The sequence below is a fragment of the Bos taurus genome, chromosome 21, assembly GCF_002263795.3.
Source record: "Bos taurus isolate L1 Dominette 01449 registration number 42190680 breed Hereford chromosome 21, ARS-UCD2.0, whole genome shotgun sequence".
Classification (NCBI taxonomy): Eukaryota; Metazoa; Chordata; class Mammalia; order Artiodactyla; family Bovidae; genus Bos; species Bos taurus.
This window is the reverse complement of record NC_037348.1, coordinates 25,264,731-25,283,446: the sequence shown is the minus strand read 5'-3', so window position 1 is coordinate 25,283,446 and position 18,716 is coordinate 25,264,731. Positions and strand designations below refer to the sequence as shown.

The window sequence follows — 18,716 nt, the reverse complement described above, 5'->3', positions numbered from 1 at the left end:
CATCCCTGCATGACTACTGGAAAAACCATAGTTTTGACAAGATGGACCTTTGTTAGCCTAGGATGAGGGATTTCAAACTTCTCCAGACTTGGGGCTACAAGGTCATACCTCGGAGCTGCTGTGAGACAAGAAGCAAACATGCAAGCTCTCCATCCCCAGCCCAACCTTTAGCCTTCTTCAGGGACAGCATCTCTGAGCCAGTCCCAACTGAGCTACTTCATTGGGCTTCTTTTTAATATTTAATTTTCTTTTAAGATTTTTTTTATGTGGACCATTTTTTTAAATCTTTACTGAATTTGTTACAGTATTGCTTCTGTTGTGTGCTAAGTCACTTCAGTTATGTCCGACTGTTTATGACCCCATGAACTGTAGCCTGCCAGGTTCCCCTGTTCTCGGGGATTCTCCAGGCAAGAATACTGGAGTGGGTTGCCACTTCCTTCTCCAAGGGATCTTCCCAACCCAGGGTTTGAACCCGTGTCTCTTAGGTCTCCTGCGTTGGCAGGCGGGTTCTTTACCACTAGCGCCACCTGTGTTTTGGTTTTTTGGCCAAGAGACATGTGGGATCTTAGCTCTCCGACCAGGGATTGAACCCATACCCCCTGCATTGGAAGGTGAAGTCTTAACCACTGGACCACCAGAGAAGTCCCTGGGCTCCTTATATGAAGATAAAATTCTTCAACTTAAAAACCAGAATACCCACTTGGCTATGATGTGCACATACACGTGCGTGGCTGTCACTTTTAGAGTCCCTCCTCGCACTGACATTCTGGAACTCCGAACCTAGAGCATCTCCCCCCACCAGTTCAAGGTAGCCCCACTCTTTTTCAGAACGGAGTCATATCCCTCATTGACTGCACCTTGCTGGAGGAACCGGAGAGCACGGAGGAAGAAGGTGAGTGCGAGGCCGCCTGCAGGCCAGTGTGCCCTCACACAAATCACATGCTCTCACTCCGAGACCTGGAGCCCAGGCTTTGGGAGGAGAGGAGTTCGGAGGTCATTGTCCTGGATCTGGAGGGGCCGGTCTGGGTCTTTGGAGAAGGAGCTCCCTGGCCCAGTGGGTGACCACCTCCACCCTCTTCCTGGTTCCTTCCAAGCTCCTTGGGTCCCTGGACTCAGTGCCCTTGGGTTTGGGGGTCCCGCAGGTCAGAGAGCACCCCTCATTAATGCATCCATATGCTGCATGCACTGTTACTCACTGGACAGCCAGGAAGATGCCAGGGAGGTGCCAGGCCCAGCTCTGTCCTCCAGTGCAAACAGGTTGGGTATTCAGGGACACACGTGCTCCCACCAGAGGGAGCGTAGGGGACCATCCCCTGCAGTGAGGCTGGACAGACCAGGACCCAGGACAGGAAACAAGACTCAGGGAGAAGGGAGCATGTGAGGGGGACCTCAGCACACCAGAAGGGCCAGGTACGGGGGGCCCAAGTGCCTGGAAAGCCTTGGCATGGGGCTGTCTGTGGATTTCCGTCTCCTGGAGAATCAGAATTGGGGGATGGGCCTGTTATTTGGGGTTAAGGGGTGGGGTCACTGCTTTCTCTCAATTGGACCCAAGTTGCTCCTCGTCTCCCTGCTTCATGACTCCCCAACGAGGCTCCGGATCCCTGCCCTGGGAGTACACCAGCTGGATGGGCCATTTCTGCCCTTCTCTAGATCAGGGCTCCATGGTGGGGTCTGTGTCTGAGGACCTCAGATTCTAGTCCCCGCTTGGTCTCGGCTCAGGGTTTGCTGAGAGCTGGGAGCCTCATCCACACACATACACACGCATGCCCTGGTCAGCTCCATGGAGCTGAGCTCTGCACCCTTCATGACCCTCCACCCAGGGGAGCCAAGCAGCCCCGCAAGGCAAGAATAAACCTGTAGCAGTTCACCCGAGGCTCTTACCAGCATGATCATCTTCAGTCTTGGCCATAGCCGGTCCAGACCCCTGTGGAAACTTCAGTCCCCAAGTCCAGGAAAGGTAGAGACACAGCCCCAAGCACCCCCACTCGACATGCAGACACCCCACTTGCGAGCAGCTGAAACCATCGCATCCCCGGGTCACCACATGAATGGCAAGTAGAGCCCAGAGCTGTAGCAGGCCCTCCGCAACACTCAGACCAGTGAATGCGGAGGCATTGGAAGGAGTCCCTGAACTATGATCTTAGTCTTTCCAAATAAAGAGAGCTCAAGGGCCCTACAGGTTAAGAGCAGAAATAAAAATACCCAGGATTTACTTTGGCTTTGGGGACCTCTCAGCTGAGATAAATGTCCAGGCCAGTCCCTAACAACTCAAGATCTAAGGTTCTCCACCTGGCCCCTGGATCACCTTGGCAGAGCAGAAAGTGAAGTGAAGTGAAAATCACTCAGTCGTGTCCAACTCTTTGCGACCCCATGGACTATACAGTCCATGGAATTCTCCAGGCCAGAATACTGGAGTGGGTAGCCTTTCCCTTCTCCAGGGGATCTTCCTAACCCAGGGATGGAACCCAGGTCTCCCGCTTTGCAGACAGATTCTTTACCAGCTGAGCCACAAGGGAAGCCCAGGATGCAGAGCAGAAGGGCCTGGCTTAACCCCTGCCCAGCATGGGGGTGGGAGTGTCTTACGAAAATCCTCCCTAGGGACCTCAGCCCCTCACTGGGGTTAGGAGAGCAGGGTCAACTGGGGAATCCTAAAAGCTATTCTGATACGGAATCAGAGCTGTCCCTATTGGCTGGAAGCTACTCTGTACTCTAGGCCTCAGTCTTACCATCTTTGAAATGGGGATTCCTCACCTTAAAAAAGAACAAAAAGTTCTGACTTAGAATATGAACTTACGGTTTCTGGGAGGAACAGGATTGTTATGGACTTTGGGAAGGTCTTGTACACACTGTTATATTTAAAATGAATAACCAACAAGGACTTCCTGTATAGCACAGGGAACTCTGCTCAATGTTAGTGGCAGCCTGGATGGGAGGGGAGTTTGAGGGAGAATGGATATGTGTATATGGATGGCTGAGTCCCTTTGCTATTCACCTGAAACTACCACAATATTGTTCATCGTCTATACTCCAATACAAAATAAAAAGCTTGAAGTTTGGGAAAAAATTAAAATACACCAAGGCATGAATCCAGAAAAGACAAAAATATAGTTCTGAAGCTGGCAAGAGGCCCGATGCCCTAGCGATGCCATGCCTTCACCACCAGGTGAGGCAGGCATCATGCAGTTGTTTTCCAACTCAAAAAAGGCCCGCACTCATCCTGCTAACTCCGTGTTTTGCAACTGGAAGCCAAAGGGTCCGGCCAAGATGTAGACCACTTGGATTTCAAGATCGGGGTGGAGCCAAAGGATTCACCACCCTTCACGGTCATCCTCGTGGCCTCGTCCAGACAGGAGAAGGCGGCATGGACTAGTGACATCAGCCAGGTGAGCGGTATCACCTCTCCCTGAGGGCAGGTGGTCCCCTTCTTTCATGCCTGCTGGAGGAAGGGGCAGCTTCAGGGTCCTAATGGGAAAGACACAGGTATCAACAGGAACAGCCCCATCCAAGGCTGAGCCCTGCTAGCTGTCTACTCCCCCGAGGCCCCTAGGCCTCCTGTCGGTCAGGGGGCCCCTTGCATCCAGAACATCCATAGGGCTGGTTTGAGACCCCAGGTTCCTGGGCTCCCTGTGGTCCCCTGAATTTATTACATTCACATCTCTGGTACGAGGCCTGGAACCTACACATTAGCCCTGCAGTGGACAGAGGACAGAGGAGGCTGGAGGCCCCACTGAGCTGGCCTTCAGGGAGAGAGAACCCAGATCACTGTGATCTGATCCTATCCTTGAAGTTGGACCTCAGAGGTCACCCCGAGAATGGCCAGAGTGAGACACTTTCACTTTCATAAACACCCCAGGCCAGGGGAGTGGGTGTAGGAATCATTATACCCATTTTATAGATAGGGAGACTAAGGCCCAAGTAGGTCAAGTAAAGTCCCAAAAGGTCACTGAGCTGGGGACTTGACTTCTGGCCAGAATCCACAGGATGTTCTGTGTTGACCTTGCCCTTGCCTGGATGGTGCCCTCCGACCCTGTGTCAGGTGGGGGCATGTGAACCCTCGCTGAGCAGAGCCCCTGCCAGGCCTGGGTCTCAGCACGGAGACTGAGGCTCTGACCGGGAGTCCTCTCTCTGACTCCAGTGTGTGGATAACATCCGGTGCAACGGGCTGATGATGAACGCCTTTGAGGAGAACTCCAAGGTCACAGTGCCACAGATGATCAAGTAAGTGCCCAAGCCCCACGTGGTCTGGGCCGAGCTCCAGAGACCAAAGGTCACACGGTGACCTCAGGGGGCTCTAGGCATGTATTTGTTCTGAGTTTATATCTATTTGGTTGATGGCTTTGGTCTAGTTTTTGTAGTTGTTTTTGTCTTGAAAATGTGTATTTTTGTATTGTTCAGTCATCCGACTCTTTGCGACCCTTATGGACCGCAGCACACCAGGCTTCCCTGTCCTTCACCATCTCCCCAAGTTTGCTCAAACTCGTGTTGGCAATGCCATCCAACTATCTGATCCTCTGTCAACCCTCTTCTCCTCCTGCCTTCAATCCTTCCCAGCATCAGGGTCTTTTCTAATGAGTCGGTTCTTCACATCACTTGGCCAAAGTATTGCAGCTTCAGCATCAGTCCTTCCAATGAATATTTAGGGTTGATTTCCTTTCTGATTGACTGGTTTGATCTCCTTGCAGTCCAAGGGACTCTCAAGAGTCTTCTCTAGCACCACAGTTCAAAAATATTAATTCTTTCGTACTCAGCCTTCTTTATAGTCCAACTCTCACATTCAATTAGGCTGTTTGAAATAGAATATCAGGAATTACACTTTATGCATTCTTTTTTTGTTTTTTTTTAGGAGATGGCTTTTTTCTTTAATTATTTTTTGTTTATTTGGCTGCACCGGGTCTTACTTGTGGCATGTGGAATCTAGTTCCCTGATTAGGGATTGAACCCAGGCCCCCTGCATTGGAAGTGAAGAGTCTTAGCCACAGGACCACCAAGGAAGTCATTATTTTTTTGTCATTTTAATTTTTCCCCAAACTTCTTTATTTTTTAATTGAAGGAAAATTGCTTCACCATATTGTGTTGGCTTCTGCCATACATCAAGTTCCCTATTTTTTAAATGGCTATTTTTAATTTGGTTTGAGCACCCCAGGGAGGAGGGACGAGGGGGTGTCCTCCTGCTGAACTCAGCTTCCTGAGCCCGGTGGGCAGTGCAGCCCTGACGTGCACCAGGCCTGCTTATCCTCCAGCGTCTGCTCACCTGACCCCCGCATGGCTCGCCCCACCACGGGTGGCCTGCTGGCCCTCTCACCTCCATCTGAACCTCTGAATCCCCAGCCTGCTCTGTCCCCCTTACAGACACCAGGAGCCAGCTGACCCACCCCGGGGACATTGTCCTGTCCAAAGCAAACATCGGGGACCCACTGCCTCTTTGCCTGTTGAAGTACACACTCTGGGGAACTGCAGACCACTGTGGAGCAAGTGTGTGAAAGGGCCCCCCACATACCCAGTTTCCATGGCAGGCCTGATGAAGCGAGCGTGCCAGCAGCTGGGGGCTAGCCGAGGCAGTGTGGTGTACACCAGGTGTTCTAAGCATCTGGGTGACTTTATGAGGAGTTCTCCCCACCCCAGTGGGTTTCAGTGTATTCACAGTGTCACGCTACCATCACCGCTAATTCCAGAATATTCCCATCACCCCCAAAAGAAACCCCATGTGTATTAGTAGTCATTCCAGTTCCCCCCTGTTTCTATCCCCTGGCAACCACTAACCTACTTTCTGTGTCTGTAGATTTGGCCGTTCTGGAAAGTTCATAGAAATGAAATCTTGCAACACGTGGACTTTGTGACAGGGTTCTTTCACCTGCCATGTTTTCAGAAGTCATCCGTGTTGCAGTGTATATCAGCATTTCATTCCTTTTTATGGCTGAATAATATTCCATTGTATGGACAAACCACATTCTGTGTATCCTTTCATCAGTTGATGGACATTTGGGTTGTTTCCACTTTTCCACAATTATGAATAATGTTGCTCTGAATATCCGGTTCCAAATATGCTTTGTGAACAGATTTTCTTCATAACTTGTGAACTCGGCAGCACATTATTCATTAATTTATTTATTTATATTTAGTTTTGGCTACACTGGGCCTTCCAAGGAGTAAGTGTCTTTTAATTTCATGGCTGCAATCTCCATCTGCAGTGATTTTGGAGCCCAGAAAAATTAAGTCAGCCACTGTTTCCACTGTTTCCCCATCTATTTGCCATGAAGTGATGGGACCAGATGCCATGATCTTGGTTTTCTGAATGCTGAGCTTTAACCCAACTTTTTCACTCTCCTCTTTCACTTTCATCAAGAGGCTCTGTAGTTCTTCTTCACTTTCTGCCATAAGGGTGGTGTCATCTGCATATCTGAGGTTATTGATATTTCTCCCGGCAATCTCGATTCCAGCTTGTACTTCTTCCAGCCCAGCGTTTCTCATGATGTACTCTGCATAGAAGTTAAATAAGCAGGGTGACAATATACAGCCTTGACATACTCCTTTTCCTATTTGGAACCAGTCTGTTGTTCCATGTCCAGTTCTAACTGTTGCTTCCTGACCTGCATACAGATTTCTCAAGAGGCAGATCAGGTGGTCCTATGACCAACCTAGACAGCATATTAAAAAGCAGAGACATTATTTTGTCAACAAAGGTCCATCTAGTCAAGGCTATGGTTTTTCCAGTGGTCACGTATGGATGTGAGAGTTGGACTATAAAGAAAGCTGAGCACCAAAGAATTGATGCTTTTGAACTGTGGTGTTGGAGAAGACTCTTGAGAGTCCCTTGGACTGCAAGGAGATCCAACCAGTCCATCCTAAAGGAGATCAGTCCTGTATATTCATTGGTAGGACTGATGTTGAAGCTGAAACTCCAATACTGTGGCCACCTGATGCAAAGAGCTGACTCATTTGAAAAGACCCTGATGCTGGAAAAGATTGAGGGCAGGAGGAGAAGGGGACGACAGAGGATGAGATGGTTGTATTTCATCACTGACTCAATGGACATGGGTTTGGGTGGACTCCGGGAGTTGGTGATGGACAGGGAGGCCTGACGTGCTGCAGTTCGTGGGGTTGCAAAGAGTCGGACACGACTGAGTGACTAAACTAAACTGAACACTGGGCCTTCACTACTGCACTCCAGCTTTTTCTAGTTGCAGCGAGCAGGGGCTACTCTCTAGTTGTGGTGTGCAGGCATCTCATTGCGATGGCTTCTCTTGTTGCAAAGCACAGATTCTAGGTACTCGTGGGGTCAGCAGTTGTGGTACACAGGCTTAGTTGCCCCATGGCATGGGGGATCTTCCTGGACCAGGGATCAAACCCGTGTCCCCCTGCATTGGCACGCAGATCCTTAACCACTGGACCACCAGGGAAGTGCAAACAGTATATTATTTTTAAGTTTGTTATATTTTATCTAGTGCTTCTAGGAGTTTTATAATGTCAGGTCATCAGGCATGATTGGGAAAAAGAAGTTGTAGCCCATTCTTTCACAACTTCAGTCTTCCAAAGCTTTCCTTGTTCCCATCATAAGCCACTGCATCCTTGATTATTGGTGTGTTGGGGAGACAGTGATGGGTGGGCCATGGTCCAGCCCTCAGGGAGTGTGCGGCCTGGCTGGGGAGATAGCCATGGACTCAGGCACCTTCAGACCCAAATCCCTCCTCCATCCCTCCCTCCTCAGGTCCGACGCTTCCTTGTATTGCGACGACGTGGACATTCGCTTCAGCAAAACCATGAACTCCTGCAAAGTGCTGCAGATCCGGTACGCCAGCGTGGAGCGGCTACTGGAGCGACTGACCGATCTGCGCTTCCTGAGCATCGACTTCCTCAACACCTTCCTGCACTCTTACCGCGTCTTCACCACTGCTGTTGTGGTCCTAGACAAGCTCATCACCATCTACAGGAAGCCCATCAGTGCCATCCCCGCCAGGTGGGCAGGCTCCTCCGCACCCCTCACCTGACCCGCCCCCACCTCAGGCTGATCCATAGACCTCCTGGGCCCCGGAGGGAAACTGAGCTCAGCCTCAGGCTGGAACCTGAGGGGCGGATGTGAGCACTGTCACAGGAATGAGCCTGCCCTCTGCAAAGACATGCACACTGCTGCTCGGCCCCAGCTTTCTCCTCCTGCCTCTGAGCTCCAGGGGTGGGGTAGAGTTTGGGGGTCACCATGTTGAATCCTCCCTAACCTCACCCCTTGGCCACCTCCTTAAACCCTAGGGCCCACCCTTCTCCCCACCTTCCCCACTGAAGAAAGGAAAAAAAAACAAAGTGTGGACTCAAGGAAAGAAGGCGGGAGGGTGGGAGGAAAGTCCGAGAGAGGCAGAATCTTATCCCTTTTCTGCTTAGACCTACAGCATCTTGCTGTAAAGAGAGGCCGTAGCCCCTTTTTGCACACTTGGGGTGGTTCCACCTTTAGAGGGCAAGCACCCAAGTGGATGGAAAGGACACTGGGTTTAGAGTCAGGAGACATCAGAGGAGTCATTTCCTGTCTCTGAGCCCCAGCTTCCTTGTCCATAAACTGTGTGGACCTGGGTGAGGTCAAAGCGTGTAGGTGACACCAGGCCCGTGCGGGGGACAAAGGGAGCTTTCTTAGAAGCCTACAGGTCAGGGGGATAGACAGGATGTCAGATCAGCTGCTGCTACTGACCAGAGGGAGATGAAGAGGGAGCTTCAGGCAGACCCGCTGCCCCACCAAAGCCCATGCCCCACCCCCAGAGCAGGACACTTGGGCCCACGGAAACCTGGCCACTGGCCATTGAACCACATGGCCCCTCTGGCGTGGCCTCCTGTCAGACCTTCCTGCTCAGAGGACCCACCCAGGATCAAGGATCATGAAGATGAAGGAGCCACCACTGCCCTGTTGAGCCCCACCAGAGACAGCGGACTCCCACGGCCTGGGCAGGCAGTCAGGCTCCACTGAGCTGACCGTCTGTTTTCATTCCCCACCCCACCCCACCCCCGCAGGTCACTGGAGCTCTTGTTTGCCAGTGGCCAGAACAACAAGCTCCTGTACGGGGACCCACCCAAGTCCCCACGTGCCACCCGCAAGTTCTCCTCGCCGCCACCCCTGTCCATCACCAAGACGTCATCACCCAGCCGCCGGCGGAAGCTCTCCCTGAACATCCCCATCATCACAGGCGGCAAGGCCCTGGACCTGGCCGCGCTCAGCTGCAGCTCCAACGGCTACACCAGCATGTACTCGGCCATGTCGCCCTTTGGCAAAGCCACACTGGACACCAGCAAGCTCTACGTGTCCAGCAGCTTTGCCAACAAGATCCCAGACGAGGGTGACACTGCCACCGAGAAATCCGAAGAGCCCTCTGCCCTCAGCAAGCAGAGTGAGTGGATGCCCAGCCAAGGCAGTGCTGGCCAGCCCCACCAGGCTCCCTAGGGGCAGGAGGGGTAGGCTGAGGGGGTCCAGCCAGATTACGGTGACCATGCAGAGGCTGGGTGGGGGAGAGGCAGGCAGAGACACCCAGGAAGGTGGCTGACTGTTCCCCCCATCGTCAGGTGTCCCATTGCCCTGGTAACCGCTTCCTCCTGCATCCTTGTATCTGTCCACCTCTGCAGCAGACATGCCCTGGGCCGGGCCTCGGTCAGGGCCTGTGAGAGAAGAGGGCAGCAGACCTAGCTCCTGCCCCCAGGATTCACAGTGTGGCTGAGAAGCAGGGCTAGACACGGAAACAGGACTCCTGATATGTGTTGTGTTGGAGGGATGCTCAAGAGACCCTGGGGAGAGTCAGAGAAGGCTTCCTGGAGGGCCTGTCAGATCTAGATGTATCACATATAGAGGAAGGGAGAACATTCTAGACCAGCGGAATGGAGTGGGCGAGACTAAGGGGCGAGGAAGGGTGTCATGTGTTCAGGGAACAGCGTGAAGCACAGCACACCTGCGACGCTGGGTGTGGAGACGACGGCTACAGGTGATGGTGGCCCAGCTGGGCCTTCCCTGCTCTCAGAAACCCGACCATTCCAGGACGGTGTCCCTTGGAGGGTTGTCTGGCTCTGTCTGGGGTTAGGTCAGCCCAAATCCTGCGTGACACCAGCCTTGCAGTGGTTAGCATACATATGCATGCACACGCACACACGCAGACATACTCAACCCTGGGCTGGGCAGAAGCCCCAGCCTTCAAGGAGCAAGCCTTGGGAAAAAACTTAAGATGGTTGGAATTTCTCTCCTCTGAGTTGAGAAGGGGGAAGACAGGGGAATCTCCAACAAAGGGCATGGCTGGGAAGGGGTGAAGCCCCCAGGACCTCCATACCAGGTGACATTTACTGTGGCACGTGCAGTAAACGGGATGCACATAGCTGAAAGTCAATTACCAAAGTGACAGCCTACCAGAGAGCCCCAGAGGCCATCCTGCAGGAGCAAAGGGCAGAATCCTAGCCAGGAAACGGCAAGTAAATGTCATTTCGTTTCCGAGGTGGAATCCTAGAATACAAAGAGGACATTGGGTAGAAACTAAAGAAATCTGAATAAAGCATGGACTTTAGCTGAAAATAAAATGACTAGGGGTAGAGGTCCGGGGATTAAGACTCTGTGCTTCCAATGCAGAGGACCTGGTTTTGATCCCTGGTTGGGAAACAAGGACCTCGAGTGCCACATGGTGAGGCCAAAAATATTAAAATCTTTTTGAAAAAGCCAGTGATTATTTGAGAAATATCAAATTGCTTCCTTCTTTCCTTCTAGGCTCAGAAGTCTCCATGAGGGAAGAGTCAGACAATGATCAAAACCAGAGTGACGATGGTGACACTGAGACATCCCCCACCAAATCTCCAACGACACCAAAATCGGTCAAAAGCAAAAACTCCTCAGGTACAGCTCACCAACCCAGAACTGCAAATAGATTCCAGATGTTGTGTGAGATGCAGGTTGGGGAGGGCGGCAGGTGAGGCTGAGGGAGACCAGTGGGTGTCACGCCTTGTGTTTTATGAGCGACTCCAGTGCAGGAACCTGGCTGAGCGACTCTGGGGGCTGCAGCGCTGGCTGGGAAATCGTGCTCTTCCTCTCGGCAGTCCCTCCACCGACCTCAGACAAGGCTGTGTAACCCACCCCACGCAGGTGGGCAGGAAGGCCTGTCTTTTGGCTTCATTTATGGAAGATCCTGGTTTCTCTGGTGACTCAAGATGGTAAAGAATCCTCCTGCAATGCAAGAGACCTGGGTTCAATCCCTGGGTCAGGAAGATCCCCTGGAGAAGGGAATGGCTACCCCCTCCAGTATTCTCGCCTAGAGAGAATTCCATGGACAGAGGAGCCTGACAGGTTGCAGTCCACGGGGTCGTAAAGAGTCAGACAGGACTGAGCAACTCTCACTCACTCCCTCATTGAATTTGTTGCAATGTATCTTCTATGTTTTGGTTTTTTTGGCCCTGAGGCATGTGGGATCTTAGCTGTCTGACCAAGGATCAAAACAGCACCCCCTGGACTGGACGGTGAAGTCCTAACCAACTGGACCACCAGGGAAGACCCAGAAGGTGTTTCTTGAGCTGCTGCTACATGTCAGGCTCTGTGTTGGCTCTTTAATCATGTGACACCTGGCAACGGGGCCAGGTCCTTCCTGTTTTTCATCTAAGGGAAGAGTCTCTGGGAGGTTGTGATGATGCCGGGCCCAAGTCTCAGACTCAAGATCCAGGAGGGCTCTCAGGGGGCCGTCTGGGTCTCTGGTTCCCTTAAAGCACCTCCCCACACATGAGGGGTGGGGGAGGGGGGGTGCTCTGAGGAACCCAGAGGTGAGGCATGAGCTCAAAGAAGCCCCTTGTGTCTCCAGCTGTCTCCTCGAGCCCCTGCTCGCACATGTAAAGCACAGCCTGAACCCCAAACTCCCCAATTTTTCAGGAGACCCAGTATGTCACAGGGTCACCCACCAGCAGAGAGAGACTGCCAGGACATCACACAGAAGCAGAACTCACAGATAGCCAAGTTCCAGAAATAAGCCTTGAGTTTTAAAATCAATCATTTGCTCCTCAATGCATAAGAACTAGTACTTTGTCCTAAGAATGGATTGCTCGCCAGAGATTTCTCCAAGAAGAAGCTAAAGGTTTCTGGAGTGAGATTCTACTAATATTACTGCTAAAAAAAATAATGATTGTTAATTACATTGATATTCCATGGCATATATGTGTTGTTGTTCAGTCACTAAGTCTTGCCCGACTCTTTGCAACCCATGGACTGTAGCCCACTGGGCTCCTCTGTCCCTGGGATTTCCCAGGCAATTTCCTCCTCCATGACATCTTCCTGACCCAGGGATCAAACTTGCGTCTCCTGCATTGGCAGGCAGATTTTTTACCACTGAGCCACCAGGGAAGTCCATGGGCATATATATATTTTTTCACATATTTATATATCTTTTCACTTATATAAATATCTTTTCATATATATATATATATCTTTTCACACAATACTAAATACTTTCATCTGTGTTAACTCCTTTAATCTTATCCACCTTTTGAAGCAGGTATTATCCCAAGATTACAGAGACTTAGAAAGGTTGGGTAATTTGCCCAAGGCCACACAGCTAGTAAGTGGGGTGAGGATTTGGACTGCGGTGCTCTTTCCACCCCCACCATGATGCCAGGGAGCCTGTCAGTGTGAGTTATCCACGTCAGACTCTGCACAGGTTATGTGTTCATTCCAAATAGACGGAAAGGATGAGAAAATACATGAGGCTGTCCCTGAGTAGTGCTGGGCCCAGCTGGGCCTACAAGGTAAAAGGTTTGAGGCTGCAAAGAGATGCAAAGGGTGGCTGGACTTTCTCCAAAAGCAGGAGGGCTTCTGGGACCTTCTCAGCAGGAGAAGCAGAAGGAGGCAGACAGGGGCTTTCTCTGCCCTGAGGCAGCCTTGGGGTGACACAGGGTGGCATGGGTGTGTCCCTCCCTGGGGACTGCAGCAGGAGACCAGACCCCATGCCCGCCGCCTGCCCAGCCCTGGTTGCAGTGAACACAGCCTGCCTGTCCAGAGACCCTTTCTAGCCTTGAGACCCATGGTTTCCTGAGCTGAGGCTGGACCAGCGAAGTCTCAGGCTTGATCCCCTGCTCCCCACAGAGTTCCCCCTCTTCTCCTACAATAATGGAGTGGTCATGACCTCCTGTCGCGAGCTGGATAGTAACCGCAGCGCCCTATCAGCAGCCTCTGCCTTCGCGATAGCAACTGCGGGTGCCAACGAGGGAACCCCAAACAAGGAGAAGTACCGGAGGATGTCCTTGGCCAGTGCAGGTACAGAGTTGGCTCACCACCTTGATGACAGCACCACCCCAGGGGCTTGTCCCCCTTCTGATATGGAGTGCCTGCTGCCCCAGGCCCTGACAGGGCTGAGCCTCCTGCCTGGGGGCCCCTTTATCCCCACCCACCCTCTCTGCAACTTGGCAAACCTCTGCTTGGAGTCAAGCCCACTGCCTGACGGATGCTCGGCCACCTGCTCTGCCTCCCACTTTCATGGTGGAGTAGAGGCCACCAGAATCCTCCAGCGGCCCCTGAAAGCTGCAGAGGTCCGGGAGAAGCGGGCCTGTGAGGACTGTGTCCACAGGAAGTTGAGCCATCCGGACTCCTTGGTCAGAACCTGGGCTGGTTGTCAGATATTTTCTCATCCCCCACCCAGAGCACCCCCGTCCTTCCCCCGGCTCCCCCAGATCTGGGGTTTTTTATCCTCACTACCCTCTCCCCTCTCTGTCACCTGCGTGCCAGGCTTTCCCCCCGACCAGAGGAACGGAGACAAGGAATTTGTGATTCGCAGAGCAGCCACCAACCGCGTCCTGAACGTGCTCCGACACTGGGTGTCCAAGCATTCTCAGGTAGGTGGGACCCCCAGGGACGCCCCACAATCCAGGTGAGCTGCTGGGGACCCAAGATCACTGACCCAGGAAACAGCTGCCCTGATATTCTCAGGAGGGCCTGCTCAGATCCCCTGCAAGGGGACCTAGGACATTCCAGGGGACAAGGGGCCTCTGCTCTCCATCTCTGTCTACATCAAGGCTACCTCCCAGGGCCTGGCCTAGGGCTGCAGCAATCAAGGGATGCTCCTTGACCTTGCAGCACCTTTTACCTCCAGGTCAGTCGGCTCCACTGGTGCCTGGCAGGCAGCTGAGGAAGAGGGAGATGAGGCAGGAAGCCTGAGTGGGCAGAGTCTGCATCTTCCTGCCCTGGCCAGGCAGGGACCACCTCAGGGCAGCTGGAACAATAGCCAGAGCCGCCCTCCTGTCTTCCCTGCAGGACTTTGAGACCAATGACGAGCTCAAATGCAAGGTCATCAGCTTCCTGGAGGAGGTCATGCATGACCCAGAGCTCCTGACCCAGGAGCGGAAGGCTGCGGCCAACATCATCAGGTGGGGGCTGGGGAAGGCCTGCTGGACAGGGGCCCTGCCCTCTGCCTGCGGACGGCCAGCCAGAGGCAGGGGGCAAGGGGGAGGAGGGCCCTCCCCAGACCAGAGGACCGCCTCAGGCGGTTGCTCTGGGAGGATCTCGGAGCCCTGGGCAGCCTGGGGGCTGGTCAGCACCCCTGCAACCGGGATCTGGAGTGGCTTGCTCATGTGTGTCCTTCCCTCCACCTGCCCACCTCAGACCTGGAGACAAAAAGGGTGCCTGCTTCCCCATCCACACCCACTGCTGATACCCATTTACTCCACGCCAACCTGTGTGATAGCCACTAGTGACGTATGGGTGTTAAATCTAAATTAATTAAATAGGGACTTCCATGGTGGTCCAGTGGCTAAGACTGGGGGCTTGGCCAATGCAGGGGGCCCAAGTTCGATCCCTCGTTGGGGAACAAGATCCCACATGCCAAAACTAAAGATCCCACGTGCCTCAACTAAGACCTGGCACAGCCAAATAAATAAAAATAAGTATTTAAGATTAAATACAATTTAAACTCTAGTTCCTGAGTCACACGAGCCACAGGGAGCTGATGCCTCCACAGGGGGCAGCTTAAAGAACATTCTGGATTCCACTAAATGGGAAGTAAATCCAAAAAAAGGGGGATATATGTATGCATATAGCAGATTCACTTTGCTGTACAGTAGAAAGTAACACAACTGTATCCGATAAAAATTTTAAAATAAAAAATAATCTAAAATACAAATTTTTTTAAAAAGATCATTACTGTCATGGAAGAGGGCTTTGTCCAATTGCACTGGCGAGCCTGTCTCCAGGTGCTCCAGGGAATATGGTCGAATTGAATTAAATTGTCCCCAAATCTAACCTTTTTCCTCCTGTGCCAGACTGGGCCTCTCCTGGCAGAGGCCAGAGGTCAGGCGGCACATATCCAAGCGCCCTGCTGGCTGAGTGATGCGCTTTGTGACCTCAGGCAAGTCCTGTCTGTGAACTTTGTTTTTCCTCCTCTGTAAAATGGGTGAACAACACCTACTTCCAGGGCTGTGGTGAGGCTGCGGTGAGATCACCTCTGCAGGTCTCAGGGGTGTCAGATGCAGGCCCTGGTCTACCCACTGCTCACCCCTGCTGACTCAGGCTGCCCTCTGGCCCTGCCCAGGTGCCTGGACTCAGGGTCAGGCCTCCCAACCTCACTTCCTGTCCGGCTTCAGCTTTCCCTCCCTGCCCCGTGGTCACAGACTCTGACCCAGACTTGCATCCACTTTCTGGCCGACAACCCAGTCTCCAGGCTTCCTCCAGCCAGATCATCCAATTTGCTTTCCTGAGGCCTGGGCTACAGGCCCATAATTCCTGCAGGCTCCACATCCTAGCATCGCTTCCAGACCACCCTCCCTGCCGTACCCACTGCCTAGACACACGTGCGCACACACAATCAGCTCCCAGGTCCTCCATGCCCTTCCTCCTCGTCCCAGGAGACGTGCAGGACTGTGCCAGGACCTTAGGCCTATGGGTCAAGTCAGGTCAAGTGACCCTTGGACAGGGAGCTTGTTCGGACTGCTGCTGGATGCAGGGAATCAAGCGGGCCCTGGTGTGGATGGTGGACCGAGAGAGCCCTAGTTGTGGGTCTGCTTCCTTGGAGGAAGAGTGTGGGTGGCTCAGGCGGGCCCTATGGCCTCCAGACTGTCCCCTAGCCCTGGCCTGGCTTTTTGGCCCCATCCCCAGGACTCACAATCGCTGTCAGAATGAGGGCTCAGCATTTTGGCCTGACGCAGGAGCTCTGCCCTCATCCCCACCACTGCTCAGGACCCACTACTCAGTTGCTGTGAACGGCCTCCCACCCCTGGGCCTTTGACCACCACCTTGCTGCTTTCCTCTGTTCCCCCTGCCCCATCTGGAAGGCTCCCCAGCACTTCTGGCCTCTCTGATGCTCCAGCCTGAAGCTCCTTCCACTCATTTGTCCTATCACCCTACCGGCCGGTGCACTGGCCACATGCCAAGCCCAGCCCCAGGTACCTGAGCTACAGAGACAACAGGGACATCAGCCTGCTTTCAGAGGCTCCTGGCGGATCTGGAGGAGAGGACCAGGCACAGACATGGCTGTTTCCAGCTGGGGGGCCTGGGGCTGAGACTACAGGAAGCCTAGGGGCTGAGGGAGCCCCAGAAGGGGGCCTTACCCAGCCAGGAGGGTCAGGGAGCTGAATCATTGAAGACATCAATGACATGAAAGGGGAAAAGGGGCTCTTGGCCCTGGAAATGGCAGAGCAGAGACAGAAAACAAGGCAGGTTTGGTGGGGGAGGGGACTGCCCGAAGGCAAGGGGTGTCACCAGCTGCTCAGGGCTCATCATTCCCTCTCACCCCCCAGGACTCTGACCCAGGATGACCCAGGCGACAACCAGATCACACTCGAGGAGATCACACAGATGGTGAGCCGGACTTGCCCTCTCTCTCACTCGCTGGCCAAGTCTGTCTTTCCCTGGCCACCTGGCTCCCAGGATCTATCCCCAAGACTTCCCAGAGGAACTCAGTCATCCCCTGTATTGATTCCTGGAGCTCCCCCAACAAAGAGCCCCAGAATGGGGCACTTAAAACAGCAGAATTTTAATCTTGCATAGTTCTGGAGGCCGGAAGTCTGGAATTGAAGTGTTGCTGGGCGCATGCTCCGTCCAGAGGTTCCAGGGGAGGGTCTTCCTGGGCCTCTTCCATGTCTGGTGGCCCTGGGCATTCCCTGGCTCGTAACAGAGGATCTCCAGTCTCTGCCTCGGTTGTCACATGGCCATCTCCTCCCCGGCTGTCTCCGTGTCCTCTTCCTTCTGTGTGTGTTGGCCCTATGTCCAAATTTCCCCTTCTTAGAAAGACACTGAGATGGTTAGATAGCATCACCAACGCAATGGACATGAACTTGAGCAAACTCAGGGAGATAGTGGCGGACTGGGAAGCCTGGTGTGCTACAGTTCATGGGATCTTAAAGAGTCAGACATGACTGAGCAACTGAATGACAGCAATAACAACATACTGGATGAGGGCCCACTCTAGTGACCCCATCTTACTTGAGTACATCTTATATCCAATAAGTTCACGGTCACAGGTCCCAAGGTTGAGGACTTCAACATATAGTATGTCCCCTACATACAAACGAGTTCTGTGAGCTTGCTCGTAAGTCCAACTTGTTCATGAATCCAACGAAGTCAGCCTAGGTACCCAACTAACACAGTCAGCTATATAGTACTGTACTGTCGTAGTTTTATAATACTTTTCACACAAATGATATGTAAGAAACAAATACAAAATTAAAGAAAACCATTTTAATCTTACAGTACAGTACCTTGAAGAGTACAGTGGTACCAGCTTCCTCACCTCTGCTTTTTCGGTTGCTTCTGGACATCCTGGACTTGAAATAAAGACGCTGCACTGCTATCCTCTGTATAGGACTGTACAGTAAATACACACAGCACAACCTCTGTGGAGGATGCACGCACGTGACTTGTACGCCAGACACGGGAACTGACTCACACGACTGGACATGCGAACACATGTTCACCTCTTTGAAAGTTCACAGCTTGAAGGTTCATATGTAGGGGACTTACCATATCTTTTGGGGAGAGAGATTCAACTGATAACACCAAGTCTTGTGTTTTCTTCATCTTCTGCTTTCATCTCTCCCCTAACAAGCCCCCACTGTCTCTGCTCACACTGTCCCTGGAAGGAGGAGGGTAAGAAGTCAGGCCTGGTGTGGACAGGCTCCCCACTGCGTGCTAGAGTCTTAAGGACTCTTCTCAACAGTGCTGTGGATCTGTATCTTTATCCCCATCTTCCAGATGAGGCAACTGAGGCAGGGGGAGGTGGGGTGACCTAAGCTGGGTCATGGTAGGTGGCCACCTGCCTGGCAGTGAGGGGACTCCAGGCAGAGCTCAAGGCAGGGTTCCTTGCAGTGGAAGGGATGATGGTCTGTGTGCTTCTGGGGCCTGGCTGGGCCCTCTCTGGGCCTCTTTTGCCCATCACTGCGACCAAGGAAGCTCAGGGCCACCTTTGACCTCCCCAGAGGTGGAGGCCCACTCGTCAGACTGAGTGATATCCAGCCTGTTCAGAGTAGCCAATGGGAAGACTCAGGCCTCTGAGTCCTGCACTCACTGCTTCCCTCCCGTCCCCGCTCCTGACTCTTAGAGCGGGTTCTCCTGGCCCTGGGGGTGGGGGCAGCCATCCGTGGGGCAGCTGGCGCCCTGCCTGCACCCCAACCCCAAGAGCAGTGCTGCAGGGTTGTGCCCCAGGCACCCGCCCAGGGACGTCCACGTACTGGCCAGGCCACTCAGAGCAGCAGCCACACTGCTCGTGTTTCCCAACAGGGGCCTGACCGGAATGTTCACCCATCAAGAG

General features: G+C 52.9%; 1 protein-coding gene across 5 annotated transcripts in view; it reads left to right on the top strand.

The window, feature by feature from the left end:
- Positions 1-18,716, top strand: part of RASGRF1 (Ras protein specific guanine nucleotide releasing factor 1) — a 102,278-nt gene that overhangs the window by 58,111 nt on the left and 25,451 nt on the right. For all 5 annotated transcript variants that reach the window (XR_009492044.1, XM_024981793.2, NM_001191457.1 and 2 more), the window contains exons 11-20: positions 829-892; positions 3,247-3,383; positions 4,136-4,218; positions 7,706-7,954; positions 8,989-9,362; positions 10,715-10,840; positions 13,067-13,237; positions 13,706-13,812; positions 14,231-14,343; positions 16,708-16,768. Coding sequence is in view for 4 of the 5 variants with exons in the window: in XM_024981793.2 (XP_024837561.1) it covers positions 829-892; positions 3,247-3,383; positions 4,136-4,218; positions 7,706-7,954; positions 8,989-9,362; positions 10,715-10,840; positions 13,067-13,237; positions 13,706-13,812; positions 14,231-14,343; positions 16,708-16,768 (1,485 nt within the window). In the remaining variant the exon portion in view is untranslated. The remainder of the gene's footprint in view (positions 1-828; positions 893-3,246; positions 3,384-4,135; positions 4,219-7,705; positions 7,955-8,988; positions 9,363-10,714; positions 10,841-13,066; positions 13,238-13,705; positions 13,813-14,230; positions 14,344-16,707; positions 16,769-18,716) is intronic.